Genomic DNA, 16,958 nt, shown 5'->3' with positions numbered 1-16,958 from the left:
AATACCATCCCTTAGAAAACACCAACCATCCCCTAAAGAACACCATCCCCTAATGAACAAGACCATCCCTTAGAGAACACCAACCATCCCTTAAAGAACACCATCCCCTAATGAGCAATACCATCCCTTAGAGAACACCAACCATCCCCTAAAGAACAATACCATCCCCTAAAGAATAATACTATCCCTTAGAGAACACCAACCACTCCCTAAAGAATGAGACCATCCCTTAGAAAACACCATCTCCTAAAGAACAAGCCATCCCTTAGAGAACACCAACCATCCCCTAAAGAACACCATTCCCTAATGAACAATATAATTCCTTAGAGAACACCAACCACCCCCTAAAGAACAATACCATCCCTTAGAGAACACCAACCATCCCCTAAAGAACAATACCATCCTTTAGAGAACACCTACCATCCTCTAAAGAATAATAGCATCCCTTAGAGATCACCAACCATCCCCTAAAGAATAATACCATCCCTTCCATCCCTTAGAGAACACCAACCATCAGCTTACTATTCTCATTCACACTTTTATTCCTTTCTACATAGGTCACACATGATACAACATGAAATGCTCATAGTGATAGTGATTTTTCCTTGCAAAAAATTACCTTACTTTTTACATGTTTTGCATTTATTTATATGTATATACATCCTCTCTGACAAAAGAATGTGAAAATCTTCAAAGTGGGGTGTCAGTTTGTTAACTTTTGATCCCTAATGAAGTGAAAGATACCTGAGCTCAAATCTGCCCTCAAACATGTTCTGGCTGTAGGACCCTGAGCAAGTCACTTGAAGTCAAATGATTTGAAGAAGGAAATGACTAAATCACTCTTGTATCTTTGCCAAGAAAAGTCAGACATGACTGAAAAATGACTCACCAGCCATAAAAAAACACCTGCTAGAGTGGTTGTGGACACAGGTCTGGCACATGGTGAGTGATAGAAATGCTAGATATTATCATTATTCTGAATATCTAGTACCATAATCAATCTACAGAGTGGGCATTTATTAAATTACTGTTGCTTAATTCTCAAGATGGTATACAAAGCGGCAAATCTTTACTCCCGACAAACTCACTTTTCCTATTAAGTACAAATTCAACTCCTACGTTCAAAGTCATCCTGATGATTTCACACTTCCTTTGCTAAGAACAGGGAACTTCAGTAATAGTGAATTAGAGAGTTCATGTGCAAACACCAGTCAGAAAAAGAGAATGGAGCCAGGACTTCTTAATTCAAATCTTTTTTTTTAATTGGAAACTAAATAACAATTTTATTTTTTAATTGATATTCAAATCAAATCTTGACTGGCTATTAACTTGAGGTGGATAACCCAAGGCAATCAAACAACAGTTCCTTACAGGGGTCAGGAGTTACCAAAGTGGACGCTGGCTGAAAAAGCCCTTAAAAATCCTCGACTTTAGGCTGCAAGCATTTTCCATTTTATACCCTTTATTTGGAATGCAACAAGTAGGAAAATGAATTGCCACATCATTGACTATACTAGATGGGGCAAAAAGTCACCAACACCAGAGTTGGAAGTGGCAAATTAACAATGAAATATTACTTATTAAAAATACTAATCTCTTCCTCTAGGCATCACCAACCAGCTGCCCCACCCCCCTGCCCTGGATGATTTATAATCTCCAGTTCACCAAGTAGAACTTTCCTGGCCTGCTCAAATACTATCCTTCCTTATTAATATTGAGCCTTGGGCTTGAGACTGGTGGGGCTAGGGGGCCCATGTCCTTAGGTTGTTCACACATCTTGTTGTGATTTTATTGTCTTAGTTCCTTGGAAAATCTAAGTGTTTATAATTCATAAAGAATGAGGAAAAAGATGAGAGAGGAGGAAAAGGGAGAAGGGGAAGAATCAACCAGAGTATAATGGATCAAGAGTAAGTAAGGCCTGAGTTTAAGTCCTCAGTTCCTAGTCTTCTCTCTCCCAACAACTCTACGATTAAGTTGCAGGCAACTATGGTTAGACATTGAAGCAAATTAATGCATCTTTTCCAGCTTATTTGTTCAAACTCCTTCATTAAACTGAGAACAAGAAACTGACTTTCTGAGAATCCTAAGATTTGGGCTAGGAAAAAACCTAGAATAACTATTTTAAAATAAGGAAGTCAGTTCAGAAAACTGAAAGTAGTTTATTGAAATTTGCCCAATTAGTATGGGATCCAAGGTTGAAATGCAAATCTTCTGAAAATTCCAAAGAAACATCAGGAAGAGCTAGTTTTCTAATAGAGTTGCTTCCCCCCCCCCCGAATAGCCTCTGGCTTCCTGTCCCTGTAGGAGGGGGTCATCCCCATTATCACATGTAGACTACCTGACTATTGATTCTATGATTCTCTGACCTGACCATAAACCATAAACATATTGCATGTTCCTCACTGGTCAGACGTGCCAAGATTTCCACCATATTGGAATCTTTGGGACACTGCTTACTATTCTCATTCACACTTTCATTCCTCTTTCTACATAGGTCACACACGATATGACATGACATGCTCATAGTGAGCAGAAGCTCCATTTATTAAAGAGCATCCCATTACCTATCATCACATAACCTGTTAAAAATGACATCGATTTTGCATGAACCTCAACATAGGGAGGTTGGTGCCAGCATCAGTGACTTTATTCAACAGAGAGTGGTTTAAGAATGTTATCAATTCAGCTTGTCTTTAGTTTATATTACTAATAGTAACAAAAACCACAGATGGTTTCTTGAGCAGAAGAGACATACAGAGTGGTGCAATTAGGAAGATTATACAGACCATTAGTATGAAAATGAATTAAAGGGAAGAGATCAGAGTAATGGAGAAGAGTTGATCAGGGCAAGAAACAACAAAAGCTTAGGATTGAAGGGTATGGTGGAATGTTAAAGGGAAAGTCAGAGACCATGCCCAGGTTTCAAGTGGAGGAAAATGGGGAGAAGATGACATCATTCATCAGAAATAGAAGTGAGTCTGGGGAGGGGAAAGAGGAAGAGAAGAGGTTCAGTTTGAGGAATGCTGAGTTTAGGGTGTTAGCAAGCTGTCCAAGATGGGTCACAGCCAATGGGAAATAAAAGACTGAGAGGGCTAGAAAGACAAATGCAGTTGACTACATAAGGATGATAAGGCATTACCTAGGGAGTGGATGGCAATCCAGGGTGGAACCTATAGAAAGAAAGGGACTAAGAAAAGAGCCTTAGGGAACTCCCACATTTAAGGTGGAGAATAAGGAACTGGTTGGTAAAGGATGAGTACACCTGACTTGTAACACTAACCTTCTTCCTACTTCTAAATGGAACAAGGGATACAAAAATAAACTTTCATCTTTTGAAAAGAAACATAATTACCATAAGCGATACCAAGATGTTTCAGAATTTCATCTTTACAGCATCTTCCCAGAATTTGGAAAAAACAAAATTTACACATTTTTTTCCCTCTCAACACACAAATAGCCAATTAGAACCAAGGGGTTAACCTAGATCATGCTAGTTGAGGTATTCTGATTTATCGTTTACTAATACAAAAGATCATAGGACCAAACGAGGAATGAATGAAAAGAAATTTATTAAGCACTTATCATGAGCTAAGTGCTGGAAATACATATAGAAAAGGAAGACAATTCATGCTCTCGGGGAGTTCACATTCTCACGAGGGAGATGATACAGAGGGAAGGTTGCAGCCACAAGGCAGATGGTAAGGTCCCATGGTCCTTGGGTACAGTGGCATAGCAGTGAGTCATGACTCTTCTTTTATTATCATTTCCACTATAACACGCTACCTATTTCCATTTGGTGGTGGTGACTGGGGTCACTGAAACTCTTTTCTGGGTCTCCAGTAGCTGTAGGTGAAGCACCCACCGTTACTGCAAAGTCCCATTTCCATCAAGGTCCTGGGCAATGCTGCTGCCACTCCCAGGACTGTTGGGTTGACCTGCCCATTGTTATCAGTTGGTTTATGGTGGCAAGGAAGGTGGGTTCCTTCTCCCCAGTCCCTTCAAGTGATGGCTTCAGGGCCTAGGAGGCATTTGCTATTCCCAAGGCTCTTGGGCTATCTCTTCTAGGGTCTGAAGGGAGATGGTGAATGTGGTTAGACTTGGGTGGCATATACCACTTCCTCATGGCACTTTGCTGCTGCTGGACAGACGTGCCATTAGTAGGGATGGCCAGTCCTTTCTCCAAAGGAACTGCTTCCAGGTATCATAGATCTGGAAAACTAGAAGGGATCTCACAGGTCATCCAGTTTAAGGTCCAGAAAGTCTAAAGAGACTTGACCAGGTGGTCAAGAGGTGGAGCTAAGATTTGGGGACTTTGATTCCAGACCAAGACTTTTTGTCCTTTATAACCACTCTGCCTCTCCAAGGCAGAGGAAGGGTCTAGAAAAATACCTGATGCATCACTCACTAGGGAATTTCTTTTACAAGAAATTCTTTTTGTTCTTCCTCTATCCTTAAATCATAGTGATACAATTTTACTCCAAGGAATCCAAGTGAAAATCAGGGTCAATCAAACAAGCAAAAAGTTCACAAAAATTTCATAAATTCATGTTGAATATCTACTCAGCTTCATCTCAGCAATAGTTTTACTATGGTAATTACTGTACAGCTCTTTAAGGACCAAGAATTCCTTTTTTTTCACATTCATAAAAATAAACAACAATAATAACAACAACAAAATCACAGGCTATTTGGTGATGTCAAACAGGTCAGAGATTCTGTAAAATGTTAATTGGGAAATATTTAACAAAACAAATGAAAATAAATAAGATAAATGAAAATACATAAATTACAATAAAACATAAATAACATTACATTTTCAAACTAAGTCAATATGCTGCCCAAAGGGATCCTTATAGAGATCAATTATATTAGGGACCCTTCTCCCTTTTATCTGAATTTCACATGAGTGTTTCAGAAAACCAACATCTGTTATTTCTACCTTGAAAATAATGTAAATTAATGTTTAAAAGTTTTTTCAATTAAAAAAGATATTATTTTTCTTATATAAACAGTGTGATGAAATCTGCTTAATTAGTATCATACGTACATAAAACTGTAATAAATTGGATCTGATTCAAATTTCTCCTCTAGGAGGAATGGATCTGATACCAAGTAGGACTTGGCCATTAGGGATTACCAGGATCCAAGGAGAAAAGGTCGAGATTTCCTTGCTTCTAGTTGAAGCCTGGGTTGGAGAAGGCAGGATCTGGGAACAGACGACTGGTTATGGCAATGGTATCAGAGAGAACAGGGACCAGAGTTAAGACTCTGAAATGATGGACACTTAGGCCAGGGATGGAAGGCCTCTAAAAGGGAATAAGTGATAACATCTTTGCTTGAAGACTGTAGATCTGATTAAAGGGGCTTTAACTTGAAAATGAAGCAGAAGAGAAAACCTTGCCCATAACAATCTGAGCAAGACACCACATGGAACGGCAGGCACGAGATGGGAAAACATGAGTGGAGGAGGCGAGGAATTCACAGAAGACATATCCAGGAAAAGGGGCAATTATAATACTCATGGCCTCAGATTTCTATACGCATTCATGTAGAGAATACAAATGCGTATAGAAATCTGAGGGCATGCGTACTACTGACAACAAAAGCACAAAACTGGTATAAAAAAAAGAATTGGTTAAAAACCTGATGGGAAAAAAAAGATCTGATCAACTTTATGAAAGAGACAAATATTACCTTATAGGTATAACTCGACCTGGGAGGGTCACTCCACACCCAGAATAATTCTGCAATGGACGGCAAACCTTGTTCAAAAGGCGCAAATCAGAGAAAAAAAAAACAGGACCATGATGTTGCCGAGTGATGTGGCAATCCAAGCATCAGAAGGGAGGCGCTTGGGGGAGGACCCAGGCAGGGCGACAGAGGGGGCTCTCTGGGGTGGAGGGGAACTGCAGAATGTCCCACCAGAATGATTAGAATTAGGGGTCAAATTCTAGGAAAGGGTTGTCAAGCATTGGGCTCAGGGGTTTTGACCGATGGGACATCTTTTGGAAGTCTTTCTATGGTAAAACCAGAGCTGCTGAGGAGGCCTGACCATTTCCCTCTGATGCTTCGTCCTTTTCCAAGGAATGACCAGGGGTATCTGCTATTCCCTAACATTGACTGGGACTAGCATAAAAGCCAGAAGGACAGGTGGGAGGAGTTTGAGGGGCAATACTTATTTATCCTTAGAGTTGCAACAAGTAAGAAAGCAATGCCTGGCACCCCAGACCTGGGAAAAGGAATCTGAAATAGCAGAGGCAAGAAAGAGAAAGCCAGGCCGGGCGGGACTGCGCTCTAGAGCTGGGGGAAGCAGGTTTCAGAAAGAAGGGAAAGGACTAGAAAGATCTCCAGGCAGACAATCCCATGCAGCACGTGAGTTCAGAGAAGCAGAGGACAGTAGTGATCATGAACCTCAGAGGCCAGTCACTCCAACTCCTGAGCTGACCAGAGTGCTCTGGAGACTTTCAATGAGGTCAAACGTTGTGCCTCTTGACGCAGCCCACCATTCAGTCCTCACAGGTTAATTGGAAGACTTCTCCACCCTGTGGAGAATACTTTTCTGATATTTCTTAAAGGGGGCAGCTGGGTGGCACAATGGAAAGAGAGGACCCGAGTTCAAATTTAGCCTCAGTTTACTAGCTGGGCAAATCACTTAACCCTGACCTCCTTGTATCTAGGGCCATATCCAGTCATTTTGATTCATATCTGGTCACTGGACCCTGATATTTGGAGGAGAAAGTGAGGCTAGTGACTTAGCACAGTGCCCCCCCCCCCATTCAAATCCAATTCACCTACTTGTCATGGCATCACCTCCCTGATGTCATGGTCTTCTTCAAGAACAAAGGACAAACAACAACTCATACCCAGAGGTAATATAAATACTAGAATAGGATCTCCAACACATTAGACCTCTGAAAGAAGCTCCAGGATACAAGGATGATAAGCAGTTTACCCTCAAGGAGCACAACACCCACAGTCTGATCCTCTTGAGACAGTGGGGTGGATGACCTCTGAGACTGTCTTTTATAAAGGAAGTGGCCCTTTCTTCTGGCCTGCCAGACTGGAGTCTGTCCAAAAGGTCATCAGGATATTGGGGGACTTGAAACTCTCATATTGGGGAAAGCTAAAAAGAACTAGCTAGGGAAGTTTTACAGATAGGAAAAAAAAAAGAGGTCAGGGAGGGGCAGCAGGCAGTAAATCATATGGGAGTGGGATAAAATGTGTTCTGTTCAGCCCTAGAGGACATGCTGGGGTAATGGGCAGGGCAATAAAGAGTAAGGTATATGATGATATATAAGGATAATGTACAATGATAATGACAATAAACCAGCACTTTAATAAGGTTGGCAAAAAGCATCTTTACCCTACCTCGTGAAGTAGGTGGTATTATTTTTATTATTATTATTGATATTTTTTTTATTTTACAGATGAGAAAAATGAGGCTGAGAAGGATTAGATGATGTGCCCAAGGTCACATGGTAAGTGGATATCTGAGGCAGGATTAGTATCATTGCAGGTCAGAGGAAAAGTGGAGAGTAAAGAATTTATAAAGAATAAATGAAGTTCTATGAGTTGAGGATGGCTCTCACTTCCACACACTGTTAGTCAGTCAATCAACAATGGATTTGGTAAGCACTGGGTACTAGCTGGGCAATCAGCCCCTCCCTTCCTTAAGGCGCATGGTCCAAAGTCCAACAAACAAACAAATGCAAATGCAGATAGTATAAATGGAAGGTAAGGCTGAGCTAGAATTGGAGAGCAGAAGTCCTGGAGAAGTCCAGGGAAGTTGGAGGCAAAGGGGCGAAGGGGCGAAGAGCAAGAGCGAAGGAAAAGCCAGACAGGTACAAGTGCCATGTTTGAGGAACCGTGAGAGAGGTGAGGAGGCTGGTGGAGCTGAGTTAACCAGGAGCTAGAGGGGAGTCAAGGGTAGGGAGATTAGACAGAAAGAAAGAGGACAAGTTGTGAAAGGCTTCACATGCCCAATGGAGCACAGGCTATTGGTCCTAGAAGCAATAGGGAGCCGCCGGAATGGTTCTAGGGCAGAGACTGTGCCACACAATCATCAGCCACACTTGGCACTGGGTATTTATAATAGCAGGCTACATACATAGCACTTCAAGCCTCACAAAACAGTTTACCTAGTTGTGAAGGAAGGTTATTCCCATTGCACAACTGAGGAAATGGAATAAATGGCAGCTCAGAGGTTCAGAGATGGCTAGATTTAGAATTCAAGAACCTGGATTCAAATCCCACCTTGGCTAAGTAACCATTTGCATGGGAATGTTATCTGGCCTTTCTGGGCCAGTTTCTCTGCCTATAAAATGAGGGGAGAGGACTAGATGAGCTCTATACCTGTGGTCCTAAGACTTCTCCAAGGTCACATAACTAATAAATGATAAGGCAAGGAGCATAATTATGGTTCACAAATTCCATATCCTCTCCCCACTGTAACTAAACAAACACAATCTCTCCCAGATTTATGAAAGCAGCCCTGTTCGTATCTCCTATTAATCAATCAACTCTCTGTGTGGGTTAGGTTCTCTAGCCATAAGCTTTAAAAACACAGAGCAGTCTCAGCCCAGCATCAGGCCTGAGAAGACCCCATCCAGGGACTGGCAAAAACTTTGAGAGAGCATGGCTTAGGAGTAGTGTTAGCCCAAGGAGAAAGGCAAAACATAGGCTAGACCCAGACCCTCCTAATCCCACTTCTCAGTTGTCCCTTCCTTAGAATATCTGCACTGCTTCTGCTACTTATGCTTTTCTCTCACTATCATTCATTCCCCTTCATTTCTGTTAAGAAATAAAGGCTTCCTTTCCTATATTTAATAAGGCAAAAATCCCAATTTCCCTGCTCAGGTTTATCCTCTTAGGATCATCTCCCTGCCCTATGGGTCACTTTCCATTCTCTTCACTTCCCTCTCCTACCAGTTCTGTAATTCAGAGCTCAGGCTAGGGGGAGCGGTGACATGTTCTTCTGGTAGCAGGGAGTTTCCATACATCTGTCCATGAGAAATCAAACAGTACCACTGTGAACATATCACTTATATTGACTCTCCAACATCTTTTCCAAAGGCAAACAATGGGTCACTAAATAAACAGTCTCTTGGTGTAAACATTCAATGACAGATGATTGCCTAATGAGCCAAAAATTAGTTTAGATTGGAGACACTGGAAAAAAAAGTCAGTGAGCAATCTGCTGAAACCAGAAAAAAAAGCTAAGCACTCAAAATGGAGCTGGGTTCTCAGGTCTCCTGAAAGCATGATGGGGGAGAACCATCTCAGATTTAGACTCAGACGACTCGAGTTTGAATCCTAGAACTGCCCCAATTACTTCGGACAAATTCACTACATCTCTGGGCCTCAGTTTCCTTATCTGTAAAAGTCAGGTTGTTTGACTAGATCAGAGGCATCAAACATGTGGCCCACAATACTCTTAGAATCCCAAACCAGATAAAAATGTGACTGGGAAATAGTTAACACAACAAATAAGAAGTAAAATATAGATAACATTCCATTTTAAAACTAAGTCAATAGTCAGACTGCACGTAGCCCCGTGGAGGGGCAAGTTCCTATGACCCTGAAATAACTGCCCTTTGGAAGTCCCTTTAAGTTCAAAATCCTAGGACTCAATGACTCTACACTTGGTGGCATTATGGCTGCTTTCCAAAAGTGGAATTATTTGCTTCCCCGCCTCAAATCTCTGGATTCTGTGCCTGAAAAGTATCCTGCAAGATTTTTGTATGATTTCAAAGTGGATAATGAACAATCCTGACATTTCTGAGAATAGACCAAGTTCCTAAAATACCTTCAAGGGCTTAAGATGATGAAGACAGGCTATTCTGATGCTAGCAAGGAATGTGTGGGATGGTGGAGAGAATGCTGGTGCAATCAACAATCAGGAATCTTGGGTTCAAGTCATATGACTTCTTGGAGTCATAGTCAACTAAATTTAGGCCTGAATCAGAGAGTAAATGCCAACCTCCATTGGTGGTGGGCGTTTCCTCCTCTGGGGAATTCTTTATATCAAAGAAATCAAAAGTCTGAATTTCTCCTTCCCCTCAAAAAAAAAAAAATTAACCATGATATTTTCCTCAAAAATGACAAGTAGGATTTGAGATATAGTTAAAAAAAACAACCCACCACCACCACCATCAACAAAAAAAAAACCCTAGTGTGTGAAGGGAGGCACTCTAAGGTTTACTATCCTCTTATTTTTGTTTTGGCCTGGCAGGAAAGATCAAAAATATCAAAGGGAATAATATTAAACATGAATTTTCTACTTAGGTCAGCAAATCTTGTTTCCTGGCATCTGTTAGGCTAAGTGTGATTTAAAAAGAGATTAACAAAGAAATTCATTTTGACCTTAGGAGGGAGCCTCGTTGTTTATAAAGGTTTCCAGAGCAAGGGAAGCAGGAAGGCAGAGAGGGCAGAGAGCTGGCTGGCAGCCAGGAAGACAGCCACACATGCATCGGCCTCAAGGGTCAGGAAGATCTGGGTTCTCGTTTGTTTAACCTCGGAACTCTCTCACACTAAGCTGCAGGGGGGTGCCAACCTGCATTGGTGCCTGTGAACTCTCTAGACCAGTCCCCATCCCTCTCCCTACCCAAAGTTATCCTGCCCAAATAAACAAGCCAGGGGTGACTTTCACCAGGGGGCATTTGGAACAGGATTTATGGCAACTAAAGTCTGAGGAAAATGAATTGGCTGAGAGGCCTCCCTGGGGGATCGGTGTCAAATGCAAACATCAGACTTCTATTTTTCTTGTTACTCCATCATCACGGTTCTTAATCCTCTATGGAAAATGGAAAACTGCTTTCTCATCCAAGGAGATGTCCTCATGCAGAGCACTGACTTTCATGTAAAATACCAGGCTGCTGCTTTAAAATGAGGGTCCTCTCCAGAGAGTTGGTCCCCTCCAGGCAGATTCTGGTGGGTTGACTATAGAGAAGCTGAGCCCAAATGGAGGCTCCCTTCCTCCCTCCCTTCCTCCTTCCCTCCTGCGTCCTGTGTACAGCCAGTCTTTGTGGTGCTGACACCATGTTGGGTCTGGCCCTCTCTGCACAAATCACTGAGGGCCAAGTGGCACTGGAGAAGGGAGATATTTACCATGGAGAACACATTTGGGTGTCAACTTGGGAAGACACATCCCACGGGAAAAGGAAAAAAAAAATCCAGAAGAATGCCACTGTGGGGAGGGGGGTGGGGGGTCGAATGGACAGAAATCAGAATGCCGAACCGCGGAGTTGCCTTCCCCCTTCCTTTCCCTCCTGTCCCTTCACCCTACAACAATGGGGGAGGGGAGGGTCGCCGTACCTTCATGGGTAGGTTCTGGGTCTGGTGTGAGGGAGATGTCATCCAGCTCCCTGAGACAAAGCCACTCTCCATCCATAGACACCCGGAATTTGCAAAGGTAGATGGTCTCCATGGCGGCCTGGGTGATCTTGTCTGTGGTGGGGGTTGGCATATCGGTCGGAGGTGTCAGGGCGGACATGATGACTCAGCTGGGACCACAACACACAGAGGAAAAAAGAAAAATAAAAAAAACACCCCCCCACCAAAAACCCCAAGGGAATTCCACTCCCAAAGCTCCCCACCAACCCCACCCAAATTCACAGCTCTGAGAAAAGAGCTTTCAGGTGGAGGAAAGAAAGAACCAACACCGTGGAGTTTCCTATAAACAATGCCCAGCTAGCTCTGCCTGCTGAGAGAGCCCTGGCACTTGCTGGAAGCAAAGGATGCTGGGGTCCTCCCGCTGCCCGCCGCCCACCCTGCCTTCTGCTCTCTGTGCTCCCTCCCAGCTCCCTGGGCTCCTCCGGGCGCCCTACAATCCGGCGGGATGCTGGGCCCTGGGCACCCTGGCTGCCGTCTGCTCTGGAGGGAGGACAATCGGCCCACTCCGGCAGGGCCCGAAGGATGAGGCAAGGAAGCCCCCGAAAAGCCTTTTGGTTTTCTTTGGGCCTCCCCCAAATAAAGAGTCCCAGGCTCTGGGAAGCGCGGGCCCCAGAGGACGCAGCGGCGGTGGCGGCGGGCAGCGAGCAAGGGTGTTGACCAAGATGGCTGACTAATGAGCTGGACTGAAAATCCAGGCTCATGTGACCGGCGCTGCTCCCAGGCAGGAGAAGCGCCTCCCAGGATGCTGGGGGATGGCTAGATGCTGATGATGCAGGATGCCCGCCCACCGCCTGCCAGGCCCTGCTAGTCAATCTGGGATCTTGCTGCCCAGGATCCTCCTTGGGGCTGGAGGCCCGGGGCAGGGGTGTCCATTCTCTCCCGCCTCTTTCTGTCTCCACTCACTTCCTCTGAAGCCTCCTCAGGCTGGGCAGAAGAGCAGGAAGAAGGGTGGAGGGGCCATTGGCAACAGACCCTTTAAAAATGCACATTTAAAAAGAATTCTTCAAGAGGAGCCATCACCTAAGTGAAAGCATGAAGTCTGTGGGAAGAACAGGAGCCCAGGGGTGGGGGGGGGGAGGGGTCTGGTCTAGAGACTTCAGACTGTTTTTAGCTCCAATCTCTAAAATGAGCTTTTGTCTTCTAAGATCCGGTTCTTTTTCAGTTTGCATTTTAACCATCACCCTGCACGACTGCTGGAAGGAGGGGATGTTAGGCCACAGAGGGTCACAAAATACAAACTGTTATTATCCCAATCACCAAAGAGTAAAAGGCTCAAGCCCATCCCTGAACTTTTCAGACTCAGGAAAAACCCCTGCCACTCTCACCTCCTCCCTTTACCTGACATGAGGGCTCTCTCTCTCTACCTTCCTTTGTAAGTTGCCTAAGTTTGCCTTCCTAGACTAGGCAGTAGGAATAAAAGGGAGAAAAAACCCCGAGCTTTCTTTAGAGGACACTGAGTCCCTTAGACCAGTCCCCAATACTCCATACATTTTAAAAAAAGGAGAAATGCAGAAAGCACTTAATGATGTTTGCAAACCTTGTCTACTACTGCCACTATCCTGGCTGAACATCCATTCCTCACCATCAAACAACACAGAACCAAATGACCTCATGCTGTCCCCAGTAGCCTTTAAAATGTAAATTCTAAACTTAAATAGAGCAGGAAAGCCATAGTTAAAGAAACCTGCCATGAATTCTTATGTAAACTGAGAAACACAAAACTAAAACCTTTTGCTTCAGTTGCTGATTCTGGCACAACTCTTCAGGACCCCATTTGAGGATTGCTTACCAAAGAATCACTGGAGTAGTCTGCCATTTCCTTTTCTGGCTCATTTTACAGGAGGAAACCAAGGCAAACAGGGTGCCGTGACTTGCCCAGGATGAGTCACACAGTTAGGCAGTGTCCAAGGCCAGATTTGAACTCAGGAAGATGAGTTTCTGACTCCAGGCCTGGCGGTCCACTGTGCCACCCAACTGCCCCGAACCTTTAAAAACCCAAACCCCACCAAGATCAGGTTTCTTCCTCTGGGCATGCTGGGAGATACTCCAAGAGCAGCCTGGTTTTTGACCTGAAGAGATTCCCAAAACAGGGTTTAATAGAGATTTGCTGCAGCCAAATTGAAGGAATAAGAGGTAGTGTACCAGCTTACTTCCCTAATTTGAAAAATACTCCTAAAATTCCTAAAGACATAAAATAAAATTGTCTATATTTTGCTGGAAAATGTAATAATTTGACCAAATAATTCTTCTGGGGCTCTTTAGCATGACAGGCGTGTGTGTGTGTGTGTGTGTGTGTGTGTGTGTGTGTGTGACAGACAGAAAGACATAGAGACAGACCCCTTGGGCAACCTGCTGAGACCTATCAGCTCTTCTCAGCTTAGTGTCCTTAAATGTCAGAGACTAAAAAAACATTAGAATATGAAGGAAAACAATTATACTCTCACCTTTATCAAAATATGCATCTATGTAGATACATGTATATTTTGATAAATGTGTGCATGTGTGAGTGTGTGTAAAGACAAAAATCAAGGTGGCAAACATTAGGCTAGAAACATCTAAGAATCCTCAGTCCTGACTGACCCTGACAGGGAAAGAAATGGAGGTGAGACTTTGCTTGAGGAAATCAGGGTCCTCTAAAGGTCTTAAGATGAACACCAAAAACCAAACATTCTACTTCATTCCAAATTTCATGAAGTTCTAAACACAATCAAAGGCATTTACAAATCACAGGAAGTGTGCTCAGTATTTGGGGACACAAAGAAAGGCAAAAGCCACTCCAGCTCTCTAAGAAGCTCAGGCTCTGGTGGCATCACCCGTCTTCCCCAGGCACTCATAAGGCTGGGAGCTGGAAGAGACCTCAGAAGACCTATAACCCATTCAGTTTATAGGGGCTGAGGCAGAGACCCAGAAAGGTCAAGATTTCATTGCAGATTGATTGTGTCTGACTCTCCAGGACCCCTTTTGGGGCTTTCTTGGCAAAGACACTGGAGTGATTTGCCATTTTCTCCCCCAGTTCATTTTACAGGTGAGGAAACTGAGGCAAACAGGGTTTGGTGACTTACCTAGGGTCACCCAACTAGTATCTAAGGTCAGATTTAAACTCAGGGAGATGAGTCTGTGCCCAGGCCTCTGTGCCACCTAGCTCCTTTGAACCCAAGTCATCAACTCCAAAATCTTTTTAATACCAATGGTTCAAACCCCTCTATTTATAAATGGACACACCAATTTAAAAAACAAAAACAAATCACAAATACAGTAGGAATACTTCAGCAATGTAGATTAAGGAAGGGGAAGAGAGGAATAGCCAGTTTGAATGAATGAAAAGTTTGTTTTTAAAAGAATCATCTTATTAATTTTAATTGTATAATAAATAGTACACACCTTCCAGAGTTTCAAGAACCATTCATCCTTTCTTGCCTCAGAGTTGACTGAAATTCCTCTCTGACTTAGTAAATATGCTTGGGTGAGAGGTGACCTACTGATTGTCCTGCAGGGCAGACCCTCAACTTCCTTTCTCAGCTAGACTAGTCCTGGGGTGACAGGAGCACAGAGTCCCCATCACTAGGTCTCCACTCACACAAAGCCTTTCAGACAGAAATTACACACCAAAAACCAAGAGACAGCTTCATTCTACAAGAGAAACACTGAAATGAGAAATTCCAAAAGGGAAGTTTTAGTTTTCTAAAGTGCACATTTTTACTCAAACCATGAATGTGATCATTGTCATTCATCTATTTCTTTGAGGCACAGAGCCATCTCTTCCCTATTTTTTAAAAACTAGGCCTTCTTTGCTATGAATTTAGTCCCTAAGAACAGTTCACCTTCCAAAACAGAGAGGTGCCCAAGCAGCCCAGCCCAGAGCCCTTTTTCCCAAGGCCTGGCCTGGTGGGGGCCTTGCTTCCACCCCCTAAATGGAAGGCATGCATTTGGAGCCTATACAGGGTGAAGACAGACTAGCCAAGCCAATACTCCAATGGAGCCCTAGGATTCAGAGGCTGAGCCAGGGAGGTATTTCTGTATAAGGCAGAGCCCAAGGAAGCTTCCCTCATCTAGTTCAACCTGCCAACACTTTTGGGAGGCTGCCAGAGCGGTCCTTGGGGGAAACTACCTCCTTCTCATCAACAAAACAGAAAGATAACAAATCACTGGTTGGGCTAGCAACCAAAAAGATTAGAAAAACAACAAATCAAAACCAGAAATGAAATACAAAATAGTCACTCAGAGGAGATAAAACTGGCAACCCCCCAAAAATTAACTTGGTAATTAAAAATAGGATGTGTTTTAAAAAAAGATTAAATTATTAGTCAATCTGATTAAAGGAAGAAAAATAAATTGTCAAGGTCAAAAATCACCAAAATTTGCAAGAAATAAGGAAAGGTATTCAAAGTTATATAGCTCAATGTATGTGAAGATAACTACTCAATTAAAATCACAAATATATTGATTACCCAGATGAACTGAATAAGAAATATTCAAATAACTTTATTTCAGAAAAGAAAATCCAACAAGCCATAAAGAAAATTCCCAGAAAAACAAAACATAACAAGCCACATTAATTTACAAGTGAATTAATTCTATCAAACATTCAAAGAATAACCAATACAATATTTTAAGATTTGCTTCAGATATACACACACACACACACACACACACACACACACACACACACACACACACGCAATCCCAGCTCAACTAACAATTAGGGAGACTGGTTGGTAGATCTCTTTTGCTCAGAAATTCTAACCTGCAGAGAGCTCTTTATGGTTTGGAATCAATATGGTGAGTTCCTGGGTGGTTGAGAATGGGGGAAAGAGTTTGTTTAGGAAGAGGCAAAAAACTCAGGCCAAAAAGAAAACAGATCAAAGTTCCCCTGCCTAGAAGTAATTATGTTAGATCCATAAGTAGCCCTACAATTCCACCTTGGAGGATATAAGGAGATCCAGTCTTTAAGGGGAGAGAGAGAGAGAGAGAGGGAAAGAGAGAGAGAGAGAGAGAGAGAGAGAGAGAGAGAGAGAGAGGGTGTGTACAGTTCCGATACCTAAAACAGGGAGAGAGATAAAGAAGAAAAAAGATCAATCTCTAAATGACTCTTGATATAAAAAGATGTAGTAAGACATTAACAAAAAGGATAAAATATATTTTAAAAATTATGTTATGACCAGGTTAGATTTCTACACCAAGAATGCACAGCCAGTTTTATGTCTGGAAAATTATAAATGTAATATACCATATTAACATCATAACTAACTAAAATTCATAATTATATTAGAAGCATAAAAACCTTTGACAAAACATATTAATCTTTCATATAAAAATATTAAAAAGCAAAGTCTAAAAGTTCCATCCCTTAAAATGGTAACTAATTAGAGCTAGCATTCTCTAGAATGGAAAAATGATATAAAGGTCTTTCCAATGAGGGCAAAGGTAAAGCAAGTGTTTCTACTGTCAGCATTATTACTTGATATGATTCTAGATAAACTAGTTAATAGCAATAAGACAAGGAAAAGAAACCAATGTAATGGCCACAGGCAAAGAGAAAAGACAACTTCAGAGTCTGCAAATGACAC

The 16,958-nt window shown here is 42.6% G+C and overlaps 1 protein-coding gene across 13 annotated transcripts in view; it reads right to left on the bottom strand.

Moving 5' to 3' along the window:
- RUFY3 (RUN and FYVE domain containing 3) overlaps nt 1-16,958 on the bottom strand; it is a 125,222-nt gene that overhangs the window by 94,646 nt on the left and 13,618 nt on the right. For 7 of the 13 annotated variants that reach the window (XR_012476863.1, XM_074228404.1, XM_074228406.1 and 4 more), the window contains exon 1: nt 11,314-11,761. The exons of 1 other annotated variant lie outside the window; for it this stretch is intronic. Coding sequence is in view for 10 of the 12 variants with exons in the window: in XM_074228404.1 (XP_074084505.1) it covers nt 11,314-11,491 (178 nt within the window). In the remaining 2 variants the exon portion in view is untranslated. 5 more of the 13 variants (XM_074228398.1, XM_074228400.1, XM_074228399.1 and 2 more) reach the window with 5 other exon arrangements.

The sequence above is a fragment of the Macrotis lagotis genome, chromosome 3 (assembly GCF_037893015.1).
Source record: "Macrotis lagotis isolate mMagLag1 chromosome 3, bilby.v1.9.chrom.fasta, whole genome shotgun sequence".
Classification (NCBI taxonomy): Eukaryota; Metazoa; Chordata; class Mammalia; order Peramelemorphia; family Peramelidae; genus Macrotis; species Macrotis lagotis.
Note: the sequence above shows the minus strand (reverse complement) of the source record. Positions and strands in the feature narration are given on the sequence as shown.